Source organism: Anser brachyrhynchus, assembly GCF_964034855.1.
Source record: "Anser brachyrhynchus genome assembly, chromosome: 3".
NCBI classification, from domain to species: Eukaryota; Metazoa; Chordata; class Aves; order Anseriformes; family Anatidae; genus Anser; species Anser brachyrhynchus.
This window is the reverse complement of record NC_137696.1, coordinates 10,383,498-10,404,037: the sequence shown is the minus strand read 5'-3', so window position 1 is coordinate 10,404,037 and position 20,540 is coordinate 10,383,498. Positions and strand designations below refer to the sequence as shown.

General features: G+C 47.2%; 2 protein-coding genes across 11 annotated transcripts in view; one reads left to right on the top strand and one right to left on the bottom strand.

Annotated features, from left to right (window-relative positions):
- Positions 1-71: 71 nt before the first annotated feature.
- On the bottom strand, positions 72-14,674 carry LOC308192114 (two pore channel protein 2-like). 4 transcript variants are annotated; one of them, XM_080585328.1, is made up of 19 exons: positions 13,926-14,062; positions 13,734-13,816; positions 12,277-12,391; positions 11,505-11,633; positions 11,142-11,258; positions 9,942-10,060; positions 9,663-9,764; positions 8,285-8,411; positions 7,071-7,272; positions 6,392-6,536; positions 4,589-4,774; positions 4,076-4,140; positions 3,734-3,821; positions 3,402-3,471; positions 2,621-2,840; positions 2,273-2,363; positions 1,845-1,958; positions 1,350-1,468; positions 72-578 (listed from the first exon to the last, which is right to left on the bottom strand). In XM_080585328.1, the coding sequence occupies exons 1-19, from the start codon at positions 13,944-13,946 to the stop codon at positions 433-435; spliced, it is 2,259 nt and encodes a 752-aa protein (XP_080441454.1). In that variant the 5' UTR covers positions 13,947-14,062; the 3' UTR covers positions 72-432. The 4 variants fall into 4 exon arrangements, 2 of the variants coding, with proteins under 2 accessions (XP_080441454.1, XP_080441453.1); XR_013948575.1 differs by lacking the exon at positions 12,277-12,391 and adding an exon at positions 792-924 and having other exon boundaries at positions 442-578; positions 13,926-14,674; XM_080585327.1 differs by lacking the exon at positions 12,277-12,391 and having other exon boundaries at positions 13,926-14,674.
- The window catches only part of NPHP1 (nephrocystin 1), an 18,399-nt gene continuing 12,397 nt past the window's right edge, over positions 14,539-20,540 (top strand). For 3 of the 7 annotated variants that reach the window (XM_080585333.1, XM_080585330.1, XM_080585329.1), the window contains exons 1-9: positions 14,960-15,360; positions 15,437-15,501; positions 16,385-16,445; positions 16,837-16,973; positions 17,421-17,625; positions 17,944-18,045; positions 18,788-18,879; positions 19,352-19,394; positions 19,917-20,001. In XM_080585333.1, the coding sequence (XP_080441459.1) occupies positions 15,292-15,360; positions 15,437-15,501; positions 16,385-16,445; positions 16,837-16,973; positions 17,421-17,625; positions 17,944-18,045; positions 18,788-18,879; positions 19,352-19,394; positions 19,917-20,001 (859 nt within the window). In that variant the 5' untranslated portion in view covers positions 14,960-15,291. The other 4 variants (XM_080585334.1, XM_080585331.1, XM_080585335.1 and 1 more) reach the window with 4 other exon arrangements.

The window sequence follows — 20,540 nt, the reverse complement described above, 5'->3', positions numbered from 1 at the left end:
CGGCGGGAAGCGCCCCCAGCCGAACCCAGCGCCCCCCCCCTTGACTGTCATCAGTGAGCCAGGGCCGAGCGTGCTACCGGGCGCTGTTTAATGAGCTTACACACTGGTCCGGACACACATACACGAGTGCGGCAGTACACGGTTCCAGTTACAAAGAGACAGCTATTCCGTAACACCGATACCGAGCTGCTACTGGACGCACGCAGGCAGAGGCAGCCCCATAGCGTGTGCCCAGCATCCGTTGGGCACTTTACATGAGATAAAGCTCCTTTACGTGACAACGCCATGTCCAGCAGTGGCTGCTCCTTCTGCTGCTAAATCTGGCCCACGTGCAGGTGAGCACAGCGACGGAAGGCAGCCGGGCAGAAGGTGCTGGAGAGCCGAGCAGCTGAGGATCAGCTCTTCCTTGTCAACGGCTGTGGACACCCTGAGTTACACAGCTCGCTCAGAAGTGAGATGACTGGGGCCGGCAGCGGTAGGCGACAAGTTTAAGATCTCCTCAAATGAAGGGCCTTCGTCTTCTGGCGGTATCTCTGCCTCAAACATACGCTGAAGCAGAGCATCAACTGTCCTGTACCCTGAAGGTAGCAGAAGAGTCACTGTAAGCATCCATTCCCATTTTTCCAGCAGAATTGTAGAGTATCCACCTTAATACAGATCTTACTCAAAGCCTACTCCCCTTGTTTTATGCTAAAGCAGCAAGAAAATAAATGCCTCAATTAATGTCTACTGGTATTTTGTACCATCTACTTTTATACACTGTAAGCACTTGTAAAGGATAAGACCCTTACTTTAAAGTGCAAGGACGTGTACTCCATCTGTCCTTCGACAGACTTCTGATCCTGATGAACTGCCTCACTGAGAAGTACAAGCTTGGAGAACCGCAGAGCAAGAAAGCCAGGGGAAGCAGCAGCAGGCATTAAGCTAGAGCAAAGGAGCATATAGTCACCCTGTGATCCAAGCCAGGAGTGCAGAGTGCACACAGGAAGGAGAGAAGTAGAAGACAGGCTTCTTGGCGACAGCAGGACCTCAGCCACCAAGGCAGTGTCTCCACAAACTGGCTACTAAAGACAAGCGTGCAATGAAGGACCAAGGAAGAAAAGCTGCTACCAGAGTAAGCAACACCAAACATTACATAGAGTCCACAGCATTAGAGACTCCACAGTTCTCTAAAAGCCTCCAGCTGTGTTTTAGCTGCTTTTATGGCCCAAAGAAAGCAGAAGTGCTTCAAAACTTTCCCAGACAGGGCTACTAACAGGGACAGTTCAGAGCCTCGGCCTCTTAAGCAAGAGATCAGGCACTCTGGCAGCAGTCACCACCTCTGAAAGAGCCTGTAGGGCCACACTTACGTTTGGAGGCGATTTTAAACACTAGCCCTCTAGGCTGTGTCTTTGTTCCAACTTCCCCCTCAAGGTCGTGCTCAGCACTCTCCATGTTATCAAGGAGTTGTTCATCCTGGAGCACCTCCCTATACAAGAAGGACCAGAAGTTACCCCAGGGACCCACACATGCACAGCAGCAATGGATTCTCTTGGGCAGGGCTAGCTCCCTGGTCATGCTGTTAGCCTCCAGCACCCCTCCTTCCCCGGGCAACAGCCCTGGGCTGGAAGAGCTCAGCAAGGCAGCTGCTTTACCATGTTCTCACCTTCAAGGTGAGTAATTTGTTGCTACCATCTAGACCAAGTCCATATGGTTATGACAGGTTAGCAAGAACTTTGTGAGAAAGAGGAGAGCAGTCTCATCTCACACCTAGGGTCAGAAGGAAGCATTTTCCTGCAGTCCCAATGCCCTCATCAGATGCGCCAAGTCAGCCACATCCAGCACTACCCTTCAGGGGGGCTTACTCTTGAACTCCCATTCCCAGCTCCTGGATTTTCTGCTCAATGGCTGTTTCTACTTCACTCTTCTCTAGAGAATACTCCACAAAGAAAGCTTCCAAGATGAATGACACAAAGATGCTGAAAGAAATAAGCAGAATTACACAGCAGCATTTCCCTACTGGCATCCCCTTCTTTGGCAATCAACTACCATCTGATTAGGCAGGCTCCAGGTACCCCGTCTCCAGCAGACATTGCTGTAAGCCAGAGCACCAGAGCAGCACCCAGTAGAGACAAGAATAGATGCAAGAGGCTTCTCCAAGAGACAGACTGGACACAAAGAAACCACAAAGAAACACACAATGCATGACCCTTGGACCATCAACATTGCCCTGGCAGAGGTCAGAGCCCCTCTTCATTCCAGTACAGAGGAGAGAAAACCAAAAAAAACTTACTTGACAATAATTATAACCATCACAATGTGGAAGGCAATGAAATAAAGTTTTGCAGGCTGAGCAGTCACATTGGCAAATCCATTGGCAAAGAGTATAATGGGAGTTAAGGGTAAGAGCACCAAAGGAGGAAGATGTCTTACTGTACAGTAGTGCTAATGGAAGAAAACCTGATAACACTTCCAGCAATGATATTCTGGAGAGAGAAAAAAAACACTGTGGGGGGTATTGCTCTGTTGTCTGGCACTAAGTGCATGAGTGCATTCAAAATAAGGGGAAGAACGGGGCTTGGGGTTGAGGGGGAGCACGGTTCACTGAGCTCCGGTTTGGCCCTTCCACCACAAAGGATATCATGCCACTGGTTGACTACAGTGAGCTCCATCAGAACAATGAAGGAAGATGCAAAGTTGTTGAAGTTGTTCTTGCAGTACTTTCCACGGGCAAACAGAGAATCCTTGAGAGCTGGGTTTCCACATTCCAGAGCATAAGGGGCATTAGAATTCACAGGGAAGAACTGGATCTTCCCATGGAATAATTCCATGCCAATGATAGCAAATATACAGTACACAACCTGGGAAGAGAAATGCCATCACCTGCTTTCTCCAGTGAGCAGTAAGCCCCATGGCAAGTTTAGAAGTTCCAGCAGGCTCTTCAGTTTCTACAGACACAGCAAGCTGCTGAGAAACAGCATAGAGTCTAAGAGACCCTACCCCCCCAAGACCAATTACTAGGCAGAAATAAGCCAAGAACTACAGCCCAAATGTACAGAAATGAAACATTCTCGAATCATAATAGGAAAATTTAAGAGATTTGAGAAACAAGATTCTCATTCAGCTTTTTGCCCAAACCATAGTTCAATTTCTTACAGTATCTGTAGCCCAGCCTGCACAGGACATCTTTGCTGCCACATAGAGGACAAAAATGCCCTGGCCTCTGACCTGGCAACTAGCAGGAACCCAACCCTTTTGCACACGTTTACATACTTCAAAACCAAGCATCAAATGGACAGTTTCTTAAAGGCCTGCCATCCAGAGATCTGCATTTATCCTCTTGCAAACCACATGAGAGAGAGACTTAAAACACATTCCTGCAAAACTGGAATGCTTTGAGCTAAGATACCAGGATTTCTTACCAGAGTCAGACCACCAAATGTCAACATGGTTGGTACGATGTTTATCAGCGTGTTCATGATGACCCGGAACCTACAGCAAATGATTTATGATAACACCTGCTGTGGGGAGGCTTTTTTTAAAGTCCATGCTTGCTTATCACTGCCTCCCATCCAGCATGAACTCCCCACTTGTCCTTATTTATTGCTGCAGAGAGGCTGCAGCAGCTGGGCTCATCCCAGGCAAGTTGGGACAAGGCCTTTGAATGCCACAGTCAATCCAAAGCACTACATTTCAGCCAGCCTCTGATACGGCTTGCCCCACAAACATATCCCTACCCCATTCTGTTCATTACCTTTGAATGCTGTCAACAATCCTTATTAGCCTGAGGACCCTTAATATGAAGACAATGTCCAGGATCTGTTGGCTGTTGTACTTCGTAGCTGAAAAAAGAGAAGTCTTCTGCAAAATGAGCAGGTAAGTGTAAAGACACGTTCTTACATTTGTTACAGTTACTGTGTTTAGTAAGGGCATAACAGGTATCCATAAAAAAAGACACTGGGTTAGTTCTTAGAAACCCTATAGAAAAAAATCATCATCCTATCAAAAAAGCCACCCAAGCCCAAAATGACAGCAAAAGACAACTCAAGACCACCGAGTTTCCCAGATGCATGCAGGCTGTTTAAGCCGCACTTACTCGATCTCAGGGTGGTATTGAGTATCGTTGCAGTCAAGGCAGCAAAGATGATGAGGGTATCAAACCTAGCATGAGGGAAGGCAGCACTGTTAGATTTGTGGGCAACAAAGAACGGGCACTTAAACTGCCACATTACATATAAAAGTAGTAACCCTTCTTCCTCTCATCTGTGCCAGACAGCCCTGCTTCATCTGAAATTATTTACAGCATGGGAAGATTTGTTTTTCTTCATTGTTTACTAAAAAAAAAAACAACCTTCCCCTGCCTAACTACTATCATCACACACTGCAGTCACCTTTGACTGAGCTACCTGGGGAGCAGAGAAAAGCGCCTCTTCTGACAGAGACAGGAAAGGGCACACTGTCCTCTCACACACACAAGTGTTTTAACTATACCCTGGTACATGAGTTAGTCTCAGGAAGCCCATCTCAGACTTCCATTTCTTGAGAAGCTGGAGACAGAGATCTCACCATACTTCACAGTACTTTTACCACCACCATTCATCTCACTCACCAGTTCCAGAATTGATTTTTGCCAAAGAACACCCTCGGTTCGTACGTGTACACTTTTAGGAGTATCTCAATTATGTACAAAGCAAGGAAGACCCATTCTGCATAAGAAATGTAAGGGGTTTCCTCATCCAGAGCAATGAAGATAGCATTTATTAAAATGATTGCATCGTAAGTCCAAACAAATCCCCTGCAAAAAGGAAAAGAAAGATGATTCACCTCACCACTCTCAAGAAGGTAAGAGTTAGTTAATTCAGGAGTTCTTAGTTTCCTAAATGATAATGTTTGAGGGAGGAGGCAATCTTTACTTATCAGCTCTCACAGAGCCTGAGAGTTTAGGGAAGTTACTGCAGAGCCTAGCTTTGTTCTTTAAATCCAACACAGAACATAGGCCTTCAAGGTACACCACTGTCAATACTCCCAGTGTTAAGCTCTCAAACTGACTGCAACTGGATTTCCACCAAGTCAAGCAACATGTATCAAGCAGAAAGACTGGACAAATAAAACAGAAGCCTATAAAAGACTGGGATACGATAGGGGTGCTGCAATCAGAGGGACCTGGATAGGCTGGGGAAGTGGGCAGAGGGCAGTCTCATCGTGTTCAAGTGTCAGTGCAAAGTTCTGCTCCTGGGGAGGAACAACTTCAGGCACCAGTGCAGGCTGGGGATCCATCATCTGAAAAGCAGCTCTGCAGAGAACCTGGGTGGTGGTGATGCAGGGGGGTGTCTTCGTTGATGAACTGAACGCGAGCCAGCAATGCACCCTGGTGGGAGCAGTGGCCAACAGCACCCTAGGTTATCTTACAGAAATGCTGCGGACAGGTCAAGGGAAGTGATTTCCTCCCCTCCTTAGTGCTGAGGAGGCCACATTTAGAGCACTGTGGACAGATTTGGGCTTTCCAGTATGAAAGACATGAACATACTGGAGCTAGTGCAGTAAAAGGCCGCTAAAAAGATTAAAGGATAAGGTGATCTGACAGGATACTGACAGAGCTGGGAACGTTCAACCTGAAGGGGAGACTGGGGGAATCTCAGTGCATATAAATACCTGATGGGAGGGTGTAGAGAAGATGGAGCCAGACTCTCCTCAGTGGTATCCAGTGAAAGCACAAGAAGCAACGGGCACAAGTTGAAATACAGGAAATTCAATTTAAAGCTTTTCCTTCCTTTTTTTTTTTTTAAACTGAGGATGTCCAGAAACACTGGAACAGGCTGCAGAGAGGTTGTGAAGTTTCTATCCTTGCAGATACTCAAAACCCAGCTCAGAGCCCTGAGTAACCTACTCTAGCAGATCCTACTTTGAGCAGGGAGGTTACACCTGATCATATCTAGAAGTCCCTTCCAACTTCAGTAATTCTGCAATTCTGGGAAGACTCAAACATGAAGCAAAGCACTAGCACTTTGTAGTACCAGCTTAGTAAGAGCTGATGAAACAATACAATGCAGCTTTGCAGGGACTACCAACATAAGATCATCACCTTTAAGGGAAGCATTTAGTCTGGTCCTTTGAGGCAGGCCATAAAACACTTCTTGCTTTCAGTAAACACTGTTTACACTCAGCACCTATAAAAGGCCTGAACAAGTAGGACTGCAAGAGGTCTAAACTCACCAATAGCAAGTCTACTTTCGCCAAACTGGTGAGGGTAGACTAAGAGCAGTTGGTCCACAGAACATTTCTGAACACAGAACCCCCACTGTCTGAATACTGTTTACACTTCTCAGCAGGACACCCAGACGAACATTTACTTGCAACACCACTACTCTGTTTCACGTGTGAAGAGCTGCTTGCTCCACCAACCCAGGCTTACCTGTGCCTAACCATACTGCGCAGGAATTGACTCACTGCTGACTTATATACACGAGGCATCCATTGTCCCAGCGGATGGCTGCGTATTTTCAGCGTAATCACCTGGATGTTGAGGAGATCTGCTAGCTGCACAAAGGACTTCTTATCTGCAGTAAAGGACAGCACTACACATCAGTCCACTGTCATTAGTGAAAGGCAGCGTCTGGCAAACCTACATCCACTTAAGTTGCAGCAATTGGTCAAAGCAAGGCCAGCAGCCAGCACAAACCTTTAATAATCACTGTGGACATGATCTAGCATGAGACTGACCCATCTCTCCCAATATTCTGTCTCTAGCAGAAACAGACTCCAGAGGAATGTGCGGGAAGCCACATTGCTTGGATGAATCCAATAAAAAGGGAGGATATACTCGTCCTGTGCTGAGAACAGGAGGCACCCTTCTCCATAGTGAGCTTGGCCTGATTTCAAGTGGCCATGAAGAGCTGCCCACAGGACACAGCACAGGCAGAAAGACCAGCCTCTCAGGGCTTGAGAATCCGGAGAGGGAAGCAGGACGAGGGGACTAGAGTCCCTCTTGGACCATTACACACCGTAAGTCTAGTGCCAGAACCCTTAAATCAGCAGGCTCCTGACCCCAGGCTCCTTCCCAGTCCCTGAGCACAGCAGGCCCCACTGCTCACCTATGAAACCCTTCTGCTCATCATCTGAGATGCGTAGGAGCAACTCTCGGTGGGAGTTGCTGATATCAGGAGCCACCAGCTTGACAAGCTGCTTCCACCGGGCTTCTCTAACCACAGGCTGTGCTCCCTCCTCTTCCTTCAGGAGGTTGAAGGCCTCTATCATCTTGCGGTGCTTCATGTAAGCAAGCTTACGGATCTCATTCTAGAGAGAATGTCAGCATTCAGGCAGCTGCAGTCACCCTGCCCCCTTCTTTATTAATAATCTTATTTCCCTGGTACAAGGATGTAAGAGACTCAGAGGAACAAATTCAGGGTGATGCTAGACGCTAGGCACAGCACAGTCAATGGGGTGATGAGAAATGCTCTTTAACAGGCAACCACGAGCCTTCCACACAGCACTCTGGAGGGATCGCTAGATTGCTTGTTACTGGGAGATGCATTGAAAAACGGAAGGGAAGACAAAGGACAGTATCTAACAGGAAGGAGATGGGGGGAGGGTGTCTATCAAAGACCACAGGATCTGCAAGCCCGCAGGTCACAGAAGCGGAGAGGATGTGTCCACACATACTTGCCATCCATAAGTCAATGCTGTGACATTAGGGATTGAGATTCTCTTCTGCATATGATCATAAGCAGGCTAAAGAACCTCATACCCTTGGGACACTGTAGCCTCTAGGAAGACCTAGAAGACTGCTTCCTGTGAAGGAGATCCAATCCCCTCAAAAGAGCACCCAGGAATTTGTACCTCTCACCCTTCCATTGCAAGTACCAAGCTGCACCTACTCAGTTACTGTAGAAGAAGAAAGTCCCCATTTACTTCAGCCTCCCTTGCTTTAAGAGCAAATGTAGTGGCACAAAAAGCATGCTGTGCACTTAAAGCCAACTGAAAACAGTCTACTGCATAGAAACAGCATTATTTCTAGAACTAACCCTATAAGAACAATAACACACATGCTTCCTACCTGTTGCAACTTACTGGAGATACACCAGCATTGCTTATTTCATTGTTAAATAATATTAGAACTTGCAGTAATACCCATGGTATGGAAAGGTGAACTTGTGCTTTTCATTTACAGAGCACCAATACAGGCTAGAAGCTGTTCACCTCCTCCACATTTTGCAGAAGAATTCCAAGGGAAGGCCAGATGCCTCTATGCAAGATTATATAAAACAGCAGGCAATTGCCAATCACAATTCACCCCTTCACACATTACCTTCAGGTGTTTTTTGTAGTTGTTATACACAACAGCCAGGAAGAGCGACATGAAGATGTAAGTGTTGACAATGACAAAGGCAATGAAGAACAGGGCATACCATGAGCTGAAGTCAAACGCTGGCATCCTAAAGGAGAGGGAGATTATTACTTGCTGAGCAGACAAACAGGACAATAAAAGAGACATCTTCCAGATGATTTTTTGAAATACTATTTTAGATAGCAAGATCAAACTTGGCCAGATAACACCCAACCGGGGGGGGGGGGGGGGAACCCTAACACTATGCACTGAGTTAAAGAAAACGCTTCTTCCACTAGGTCTGCATCCTGTGTGGAATCACTCCCTGTTTGAAGGGATGCAGAAAAGAAAGCAGAGTTTAAGCTTCTGTCAGTATGGGTAAGTTTAAAAGTAAGAGTCTTGAGGTGAAATCTCAGTCATAAGCTGGTGAGTTACTGGCCTCAGGTGCCTTCATTGCATTCAGACCTCCCCTTCTGCTTACCCCAGGAGGGCCACATGTTTTGGTATTCGAATACCTGTGGTTCCCCTTAACATCCCTGTTCTGTTCAGTACATCTCCAGCACTGAAATGTGTCCCACTCCACCCCCAACCCCATCTTTCCTGATGGCTCCTTCACAGTACAGACTGCAAAGGGAACCCAATTAGAACAAATGAGGATCAAAAACCCAAGCCTCCTGCAAGTTTAACACAGCTGTGCAAGTTAAAGTCTGCACACACATCCCTACAAATATTGAGAGAAGAGTCATCCGATCACTACAGCATACTTCTTTTTAGAAAAAGATTTTAATCAAAGAGCTGGGGCACTTGTCCCTCAGGTTTAAGCTTTGATCAGCTACTGGGTCTTCTGGAAAGCATTACTTTCACTTCACCTTTTCTAAAAGGTCCTCCCAGACTCAGATTCTGGTTCAGAGCATATTTATAAAACAGAGGGCTAACAATTCATGAGATCGCTGCAGACTGGAAAAATCAAAGCCCTGTTGCCATGCTGAAAGCCCTTGATGTGCAGAACAGTACTGTTCTAACCTGAGACACTGACAGGATGCACAAAAGACAATGTTCAGAATAATAAGCAAGCAGTTTAAGGCTTAGCTGTTGTATCAAGAGACTTCTTGGCTACCAGGTGCCAGGGGTATAGGAAGCTGAGAAGAGTATCACAGCAGAACCAGAAGAGTTTTTCACAGGTGAAAGAAAGGCACAGAAGACTTCTCCTTTCTCCCCACAGATGAGCACAGTAAGTGATGACAGCTGTTGTGGACACTGATCACAGCTCTACATGGTGCTTTACACAGTTTCAGTTTTTCCACCACTAGGAGCAGGACACCAGCGCTCACAACAAAGATTGCAAGCAAAGCATACATACATGACATCTGGGCTGTTTGCTGTTGTCACCAGCACATAGAGGTCAAACACAATTTCTAGGTAGTTTCTGAAATATGGCAAGCCTTCTGCTGTCTGGAGGTTCCTAGGAGGAAAACAACAACCTGAAGTTAAGCACAGAGATCACAAATGCCACCACAGGAGCTACAAGTATTTCTATTTACCAGTAATCAAATGGAGTTGCCAGAACCCTCCCTGCTCAAGAGGATCACACCCATTCTTTCCACCCAACTCTGAACAACAACAAAAAAAGCATTCACACCTCTCACCAAACAGCTTCAAGGCCATGAGGGAGAACATGAGAAGGCTAAACATGAAGAGCAAAAAGACATAGGTGATCTCTGGTAACGTATTGCGGATGCTTCGGAAGGCTCTCCGAATCTGTCAGGGAGAAGGGAAGTGTTTAGAGGCAAAGCAGTACCCATTTTTCCCCCCTCATCATCACATCAGAACATAACACCTATGCAGGGACAGGCAAGCACAGTAGGTCACAGGTTTTCTTTGTTGCCTGGCAGGACAGATTGTCCCAGATGTGCCAGCTCTGTTCTGCTAAAACCTGTGCAGGATTACCAGGGGCTTTCCTCCTCATTTCCCCACTTCACAAACCATTTGAACTCAGCTAGGCAGGGAACAGTGAACCCTGTGGCACTGCTGCAGTGCTCTTGCTCCAAGGTACTGGTCAGGGACAAAAAAGTCTGCTCCTCCAGGCTACCAAACATGCTCTAAGACCGAGTGTTCAACTGCTTCCTCCAGCAGGCCTCACACCACAGTAGTTTATTTATTTGCAAGTCAGGACCAGAACGTCTCAGGCAGCAGGGCAAAGATCTCCCCGTGACAGGAGGGATCAGAGTCCAAACCATCCATCCGAACTACAAGTTCAGTTTTGAGAACAGCACAACACTTGTGCTTGTTTGCCTACGTGACTTCCAGAAATAAAAGCAAGCTAGCCCCAGACTCAGGGAGAAAGTTTTCTTGTCCACAGTGCTGCTCATGTTCATTCCTCCACAGAACAGCATCTAACTGCTTGCAAGCAGAGACTTCTCCTCCATACAGGCTGGAGGAATCCTAGCCTGTAGACTGATCTTAAAAGAAAGCCTATTCCTTCTCAGTGCAGTGTTGCTCTTTATTAAGCACAATTTTCCCTAAATCATGACATCACCACATATGGCAAGAAGCTCTAGTTTCAGCCTCAAGTCTATACAGAGTCCCCAGTATAAGTGACCCAGTCCACAGGTACAAGAAGCCTTGTGGTACTTTGCACTACACTCAAGCTGCATCACTGAACAGACCCTTTTTTCCCCATCTCACATTCTTGTTCCAGGCCACCTTTGAGAGGAACTCACTCAGAAGAGTCTAAATTCTGCCACCTCTGCCCCCAAAACATTCTACTGAATCCCCTGGATCTCAGAAAGCAGCAGGCTGCCTAAGAGTAGGAGTTCTTCCCACCAGACCCACTCCTTACCTGGCGACTCTCTGCAAAGTTGATCAGGAAAATGGGCCTTGCAATTCTTGACCATCGAATGCTCTTTATGTTGTATATCCTGAGGGCCCCATATATGGCCAAGTCAGTCAGAGACAGCTGCAGAAGAAAGAGGAAAATTCACAGAAACAATGCTGGAAGTGCATCTAGAAGAAAGACAATTGGGTTAGCTGGTACAGGATACACGCACACAACAGGTTTGTGGGAACAGGCTGAGCTGCTAGTTGATTTGGCCATGGCTTTTGTAAAGCCTTGGTGCATCAGACCCCAAGAAAGCAACAGAAGGAAAAAAACCAACTCTACATCACCCACCCCAACCCTCATGGCTCCCTAGACCTAACTTACCAGGATTGCAACCATGATGCAGATATTCTTGGTATCCTTCCAAAATACGTTACGAGGGGTGATTTTTGCAAAGTGTGTCAGTCGGCCAAAGAACACCAGAAGGCACAACACCTCAACCAAAGAAGTGGCCTGCAGAGAGAGAAGGGACCCAGGTCAGGACAACCAAGAGCAGTGCTAGCCCTCTTCACACAGATAAGGATGCTCAGGCAAAGAAAAAAAAGCAGTCAATACAAGAGTTTTTTTCAGTGGGTTCTGCTGGCTGTTTTACAGGCTCACATATGCAACACTAAGCAATAGTTTTAGGCTTCCTTTTTCTAAAGTTTCCTGCTACATGCAAGTTAAAGTCAGTGGATTTGTATTGGGTTAGGACTCAAGGAGCACAGCCACAAATACCAGTGTGGAACAAATAAAGGCTGCCCTTAGGACTGCCTTTTTTCTCCTGCAACACTCCACTTCTGCTGCAAGATGCAAGAACTCCACCTGGGTCACTTAGAAGGCTGGTACTACTCTCCAAGATGCAGAAAAGCAACATGACTTTGCCTGCAGTCACACCAGCAATTGCTAATGTCTATGATAACTGCCATAGTCCCTATCTAGTTTCCAGGCCTTTTTTTTGGGTTCCCAATCCAGCACATCCAGTATTAACAGAATGATGAGCAGCCATCAACTCCTGACGCCTTGACAACTTGTTTCAAGCAAGAAACCCTTGCTTGCTCTGCCGAGCAACACAACAGTAGCTGCATTACTGCTTCTATGCTGTCTGGAAACTCACCAGGAAAGGGAGAGGATACACAGCAGGTTCTTCAAACACTGCAAGGGACAGGTTGAGAAAGATGAAGAAATAGGTGGCTGTTCGCATAATCCAGTGGTTATAGAGATAATAAAGCCTGTAGAAAGAAGGCAGTGGCACCATAAGTAAAAGCTCCAGTGCACATACCCATGGGCTTAGCAAATGTATCTTGGAAGAGCAGCAGAAATTTCCCAAACAGTCATGAAGAAGGGTAGCAGTAGCATGTGTAGAACGGGGAATCATTTAGAAGTTTTTGACAGAGTAAGCCTCTTGTTTTTGTTTTTTTTTTTATACATAAGTCAAGAAGTATTGTCCCCTTCAGCAGTAAAGCCTCTGGTGAATGCTAGCATTAACCATGAACACATCCAGCTCTAAGTTTCCCACAGGAGGCTCCACACAACACTACGCAATAGTGGCTCCTTCAAGTAGATGCAGAGCAGATCTACAGAGAGAGCATACAGTTTCTCTGCTAACATAAATGCTGCCAACATTGCCAAATAATCACCTCATCTGCCTACTAACCACCACAGATAAAAGCTACAGGGCAAGTGATGATAGGGATGACATACATCCATTAAAGATAACATCAAAACATCACCTTGTAAAACAATTAACATACTTGGACAGTACGAGAACTCCAGAAGCTTCATTAACTAAGACAGGAGAACAAAGTAAAAGGGAAAGGTTTTGTGGGGAGGACTACAGGAGTCATTAGTGCTCACACTTAGCTTTGTGGGCAACCTGTTGTAGCACCTTTCCCTTCTGTACTGGCAACCTTCCCTTAGTTTTACACACAAAATCTGCCTACAGTAATGCAAGCCTGAAGGAAAAGTCACCTCTGACTGAAGTTGAACCAGCAGCACAAAGAGAAGAGAGTCACTGCTGCAGGCAAAATAGTCTTGACTCAAAGAACTTAATTCACCTAATTGACAATTAACAAGCTTCTAATTACTTCTGCCCCAAGCAGCCACTGCCCTTACTGAGAAGCAACCTAGCAGAGACACCACAGGCATGCAGCAGGTTGGTGTTGCTGTTGCACATGGCCAAACCAGTTCACACAGGGCTCTTCTCCCACCCAGGTCACCCTGCTACCAAAACCCCACCACTTACACCCCATACAGCCACCCTGTGCCATCCCCCACATGCAAATGAGGGCCGGGCTTCTCATTCTCCTTATCTCTGAAGACTGAAGCTGCAGTGCTTTGTAGAGTGTTTTGGTTTTAACCTCAAGCAAAGGAAAGATTTTATTTTCTTCCTCATCCTTAGGATAAGGCGCATTGAGCTGCATTTAACACACACGTTTCAGCCTGACTCCAGTTCGTTGTATCCCACCCAGCCTGACTTCTCAGTGCCCAGCCCCAGGGCTGTGGGGCAGCCCAGACACCACCCCTCAGACCTGCTGGGGCCAGCTCCCCCATCCCAGCTCGGGCTGCCCTTACCTGACCGCCTCCGGGGAGGTCTTGAAGGGAATATTTCTGTTGTACTGCGCATCGGAGACAAACGCTGCCGCCAGCAGGAGCTCCTGTGGGAGGGGGAAAAGCACAGGCCAGTGGGTGCTGGAGGCCTAAAGGGACCCGCAGAGAGAGCCCCCTCACCACCCCCGGCCCCAGCGGGGAGGCCCCAACCACTACCTCTGAGGCAGCCTCTGCCATGGCGAGGGAGACGCTGACCCCTGACGGCCCCGCCGCTTTTAACGGCACCGCCCCGCCGGCGGAAGCGGGAGGAGGAGGAGGAAGAGGAGGAGGAGCTGGGGCCGCCCCCAGCCTCTCCCCGTCCCCTCAGCGCCCATGGGCCTGGAGGCGCTGCGGCCGCGGGCTGTGCGCTGGGCGCTGCTGGCCGCCTTCGCCGCCGGCGTGCTGGTGGGCTGGCAGGCCGGCCGGGCCCGGCGCCGCTTCCTCCGCTGGCGCCAGCAGCGCCTCCAGCGCCGCCTCGACGCCGCCCGGGAGCAGCTGGAGGCGGCCTGAGCCGGGGCTGGAGGCCGGGGGCCGGCCCCGTCGTCCCGGCGTGATGGCGGCGGTGAACGCGGCTCTGCATCGTGCGACGGCGTCGCCTTGCTGCGGGGCTCTGCGGGGGACAAGCGGCGACAAAAGGACTCGGAGGAGTCGCGGAGGCCGCGTTGGAGCTGGTGGAGACGGAGAGCGCTGCGGGGCGCCGGCACTGGCAGCCGGGAAGGGGCCTTCGCTGCGACGGACTGGTGGGAGGGAGTAACACCGAGCGGGGGTCCGTGAGGGGCGATGGCTCTGCGCGCACCGCCGTGTTTCAGCGCTGCCGGCGCTTGTCTTGCTTCGCTGTGCCCAGGCCTGCGGCTGGTGCACGCTGCCCTGCCCTGCGCAAGTGCTGCTGATAAAGCGATGAGAAAATAACCTCGGCGTGGCGTTCCCTAGGTGCGTTTATTGCTCTCGTGTGCCAGAACGCGCTGTGAGGCTGCGCGCGCCAAACGCCGGGTCTCGCTGTGAAACAACACGCGTGAGAGCACCTCTCCTGGGGGGGCCGAGGGAGCTGGGGCTGCCCAGCTTGGAGAAGACAAGGCTCGGGGGTACCTCGGCGCGGCCTGCCAGGGCCTGGGGGGGGCTCGTAAAGATGGAGAGGGGCTCTTCGTTCGGGTAGAGAACGACGGGACAAGGCGGAAAGGTCTTGAAGTAAAGGAGGGAGGTTCAGCCTAGACGGGAGGAGGAAATCCTCGCCTCAGGGTGGCAACGCCCGGCGAGGGCTGCCCAGGGGCGCTGTGGCTGCCCCATCCCCGGCAGTGCCCGAGGCGAGGTTGCACGGGGCTGGGGGCAGCCTGGCCTGGCGGGAGGTGCCCCTGCCACGGCCGGGCCCGGAGCCGGCCGGGCTTTGAGGCCCCCGCCAGCCGGAGCCGTTCCGTGACCGTGAAAGGCCCTGGGGCCCCGGCACTGCCCGGGGCGGCACGCAGCCCCGCGCCTACATCTCCCGGCGTGCCGCGCTCCCGGAAGTGGCGCCATCCGCCCGCGCCGCCGCACCCGTTGCCTAGCAACCATGTCGGGGCGGCGGGCGCGGGGCCCTCTGCAGCGGGTGCAGCGGCGGAGCCGGCACCTGCGGGACCAGGTACCGGGGGCGGCACCGGCACCGGGAGCGGCGCCGGGACCGGGGCCCCGCTCACGGCGCCTCTCATGTGTTGCAGGTGGAGGCGCTGCGGGCCGAGAACGCGGCCGCGAGCGGCGGGCAGCGGCAGGCCCTGAGGCGGAGGTGAGGCCGTGCCGCGCCGTGCCGCGTGAGCCCTGCCCCAGCCCTGCCCTCAGCCGCGGCCCCCCGGCGGTTGCCGCCATCCGACCTCGGCCAGCGGTCTGCCCGCTGCGGGGCTTGGCGTGCGACATCAAACACAGTCCCGGTCAGCTCAAGTGTGGCCTCGGTCGTGCCCTTGCATTCAGCAGTCGTGGCTGTGTTTAGATTATTTATTTATTTTTCCTATGGATTTGCAACATACTTTTGTGAAGTAACGTTTTTAGCAGTGCTCAGTGGCAAGGAGTTGCGTACCTTAACTGCGTTATGGAAAAAGCCCTCTCCTGGTTGCCCAGAGCAAAGCCCCTGGCGGAGTCACTCCATTCCCCCTCATCTTTGCATCAGAAGGAGCAGCTGGCTCCCTCTCTGCCTTTTCGTTTTTCTCATGACTGTACAGATCTCTGTCCCTTTTCACTCAGCTGCCCCCAGGATGCTTTCCAGTCTTCAGAGTTTGAGGTAGTTTAAGTGGAAGCTCGTACATCATGGGTAATAAGCAGTTAAGCTGTCTCATCCCTTAGCTCTTCCAGAATTCTTGTGTGAATGTTTGATTGTCATTGAGAACTTGTCAGAGCCAGGTGATGATCTTGTTTTCTCCCTCTGTTCCAGATCTTTTATTGATGCTTATTCCTTTTAAGATTTGTTAAAACACCTCCTCTAAGGAATCACTAAATTCCTGGTTTGTGAAGTGCCATTTGCGCTTGTATTAATATTTGTAAAGCTGTGTGTGCGTACAGCAGTGTGAAGGCATGGGTATCTAAATTTACAAGTTTCGGTGATTTAGCATGAGTTAGGTGTCCTGTCTACCAGAGTTTTAAGAAAACACCATCTGTCTGTCTTGCTTTCAATGCAGATGCATGCAGCTGCAGAAATTGGTGGATGAAAATACGGATGCTCTTCATAATTTGAAAAAAGTAGGTATAGAGAGAAGTTTGTTAATAATTTTCTCCAAAGTGCATTGCAGTGAATATTTAGAGAACACCAACCTCCTTCAGCTTTAGATGCCTCAGGACAAAAGCAGTGCCTAGCACTGCGTAACCTCTGATCAGGATTTGTGAGATCCATTTATATTATTTAAAAACATATTTTCTGTGCTTTATTATGTACAGAAAAATCTTTATCAACCCAATACATTCTAAAATGTTTCTGAAAGCAATGCCTTGTCAAAGGCAAGAAAGATGTCACTAAACTGGGAGTGATGGCAGCCCTGGAAAGTGAAAACTTACAATACATGTCTGGAAAATCTTCTTTGTAGGAGAACTTGAACTTGGATTACCTTGAGCAATTTGTTGTATTCTTTCTCAGGTTGATGAGCCTGCGCCTGTGGGGAATTATACTCAGAGGAAAGAAGAAGAGGAGAAGCTATTGCTAAAGCTGTCTCAACAGCTGCAGAAACTTGGTCGTGTCTTGGATCAGGAGAACGCAGCTACAAATGACACAGTGTAAGTAGCCCAAATGAACAAATACAATCTGCACTTTAATAGACTTGTACATGTGGGACTGGAAGGGACCCTGAAAAATTGTAGCCTTATCCCCTCTATTATCTTAAAATTTAGTTTAAAAAACAAACAAAAAAAACCTGCTGAAGGGCCAGCTCTTCTGGGGCTTGTTTTAACTGAAAAAAGGAGTCACTGGAATTTTCTGAAAGTGGTGGTTAATGATAACGTAGCTGTTGAGAGGAGAGGGTGTGCTGTGGTCTGTATGCTTGGGGATGAAATACCGCTGAGAGCTTTTTCAGATCAGGCCAGAAAGTAAAACACAGGAATTAAAATTCTGTATCTGGGTAACATCCTTGCAAAGAAGCCCACGTTGCAAGGCTTCTACAGCAATGTCAAGAAGGTTTGGTAAAATGAAAACAAAACAAAAAAAGTTTGATGTATTTTGGGTAGGAGTGAGGGACATCAAAAAGATCCTCAAAGAGCAGATGAAGACAAAGAAGAGGATGAGAGTGATGATGACGATGGAGAAAGTAGTGAAGAAGAAGACAGTGAAGAAACAGATGATGAGGATAAACTGTTGGATGATCCCAGTGTTAAAGAATGTATTGCAGTTGGAAACTTTAATGCGCAGCAGGAGGGTGATCTCACGTTTAAGGTAAATATGTCTCTGCAAAAGTTTTTGCCACGTTGCTACTGCAGATCATTCTGTATTAAGCAATAACAATAATTAAATTCTATGCTTCTGGGATTCAGTCAGTTCTTAGCAGGATTCTGGGGAAAATGGCTTTTCCTAATGTACATTTGGCGTACTGGAGTCCAGTGTCCTCTTGCCACCTTCTGTAGCAGCCGAGTCTGTAGCTGTGGTCTCTGTGACCTGTGTTACAGGGGAAATTGGAATTGTTATTCAAATTGCTCCTGGCGTCATTTTGAAATATTTCGTTGTCTTTTGTCTCCATCTCTCCTCACGGCAAAGAAGGGTGAAGTCCTGCTTATACATGATAAGAAGGCGGATGGCTGGTGGCTAGCTGAAAACTCAAAAGGGGAGAGAGGCCTCGTGCCTAAAACCTATCTTGCGGTTAGTGTGCTGCAAACTTCTTCCATTCTAGTCTCACCTCTGTTATTTTATGTATGTTAATGATAATATAGCTGCATGAAATTTATCATAACACAATGGGCACACACAGCAGCTTTTAGTCAGTTGTTTGTGAATAACGCCATGTTTGTATGCATGTGTACGCAGATAGCTATCAAAAGCAGTATTTTGATGCCATATGGAGATGTGACATGATTTTTGCAGAGAGGTTTGCTGAATGTGAAAGTTAGAGACTTTTGCTGCTAACAGTCAGCTCTGAAGGTTCCCAGCTGCTACAGAGCCATGCATGCTTTTCACGATTCATATGAAATGTCAGTTGGAGTATTTTGTAATTTGACATTAATTAACCTTTAAATGTGGGTACATAGTTTGGCTCAATTGAGTCTGAGCTTCCCACTGTGGAACAAGGCTTTTCAGAACAGAGAGTATGTTGGGTAGAGAACTTTTTACTTCACGATACCAATGTATTGCTCCTCTTAAAGAATCTGCTTTGCAAAACCATTCTCTTGCTTAGTGTTCTCCTGTAGGAATACTCCAATCTCTTGCTGTGGCTGCAGAACTGAGAGCAGTGTTTTGTAGTTACAGTGCTCTGGAGTAATAGGTCACGACAGACAGAAAATCTTCTCTTCTAAACTATGTACACATGCTGTAGTTGGAGAAAACATTTTTAAGAACAGAACTGTGAAGAAAGCAAGCCCTTGCCCTTTCTGAATCTGATTTACAGGTCCATAACAAAGATGGGGAAAGCCAAGAGGAAAGTGATGAACACATAGAAGTGGTGGATGAAACAGCAGATGGAACTGAAATTAAAAAAAGGTAAGTAGAATATGCAACAGCAAGTAAGTGTAAAATTGTTCATCCTGCTCTTCCTTAGATATGGCAATACATCTCCTGCAGAGAAAATACCTGACAGATGTATTTGGTTCTTTTTAACTGCTTCTTTCTTTTCAGTACAGCAGCCACTTGATTTATTTATTTTTTCTGTAGATTCGACAAATTTTAATTTGCCAACACACTTCTACTTTAGTAGGTTTGTTTGTGACTTTTGCTTTGGGATTGTTTATGTATGTATTTATTTATTTATTTTCCTCAAAATCAAAGTATGACTAGCTCATGTAATGAGTCATATTTCAGCTTATGAGACACACTAGTAGCTGGAAGCATATTGTTATTCTTATTTCAGATATGCTGATTAAGCTGCTGGTATTTAAAGGCAAATCTGTATTCAGTGTTTAAACTTTTGTCCACACAAGAATATTATAAAAGAAGAACATTATTTTTCTTCCAGAACAGATTCTCACTGGAGCGCTGTGAGAAAAGCTATCACAGAGGTAGGCGTATCTCTTAGATAGCAATTTCATCTACCATAATGTTAATTAATTTGTAGACAAGATTTGTCTTTTACTAAGCACAATGTATCATAGTAGAGACCAAAGTTTTTAATTAACATCTCTAGTTTGTTTTTGGTAGCAAGAAATGGTAAGGTTCCCTACTGCTTTAGAAATAGGCTGCAGCACAGTCTGTGTGTCTGAATGAAGATGCAGCTGAAGTGGCTTTTGTTGTTTTGCCATAGTCATGCTACATTTCTTTTTCAAGGTTGTGATTTTCTTTGTTAACTGGCTACTCTGCTGCTGCGTTGAAATGGAAGGGGGGATTTAACAAAATTGGTCTGTCTGGGGTCATACACAAAACAAAGTGAAAGTCATTCCTGGTGTTGTGCCAAGCTAATTTCAGATTAGAAGAGGTGATGGATGCCTCAGCTCCTGATATTGTTTGTGTGAGAGCTGTAAATTAGGACTGAATTAGCTGTTAAATAGTAGGAATGTTAATATCTTTTTTTTTTTTTTTAATAGAATGATACAGTAGAGGTATTGGCAACTATGGGAGCAGTTCCTGCAGGATTCCGTCTCTCCACACTTTTCCAGCTCTTAGAAGAAGGTAAGGTTTTCTCATAGCGATTGCAGTGCAGAATTTGCAAGTGTCCTTGGAGAGTTTCTTATCCCAGTAACTAGCCTGTTGGACTAAAATCAGTATTGCTTTATGATAATTGGTACAAGGTATACATAATCTGCACAGAGTATATATTTGACCAGTCAAATAATGTAGAAAAAGTGTTTTTTTTTTTTTTTTTTCTTTTATCAAATAAGTTTTAATTTATCTGAGTGGAATCATGGCCCCATGAAGGCAATGACAAATTTCCTGATGATCTCAAAGTTTTTCCTGTTTGGAAGACTATTCCTGGTGACAGTTACAGATTTTTTTTCATAGACTTCCTCCCTTTTTCTCAGAGATATTCTGTGAAGAGAATTCCAATGATACTACACATCTCATATTTTCTTCATCTTTTCATTTCAAACTGTCTCCAGTCAGTAGCTCTTTTTGTTAATTAAATTGCAGTGCTGAAATACTACAGAACACTTTTACAAATAGTTTTGCCCCTTTTGGAGGGTACTTGTAGTAGATACTTCCATAGTTTT

Bases quoted from the DNA above. Each gene is read 5' to 3' on its own strand.
- LOC308192114 (XM_080585327.1), bottom strand. From the start codon at position 14,328: ATGCAGAGCCGCGTTCACCGCCGCCATCACGCCGGGACGACGGGGCCG. The intron at 4,775-6,391 runs GTAAGCCTGGGT...TCCTTTTTGCAG, and splicing joins CGCAGTATGGTTAGGCACAG to GGGATTTGTTTGGACTTACG. The intron at 3,472-3,733 runs GTAATGAACAGA...CATTTGCTGTAG, and splicing joins ATTGTTGACAGCATTCAAAG to GTTCCGGGTCATCATGAACA.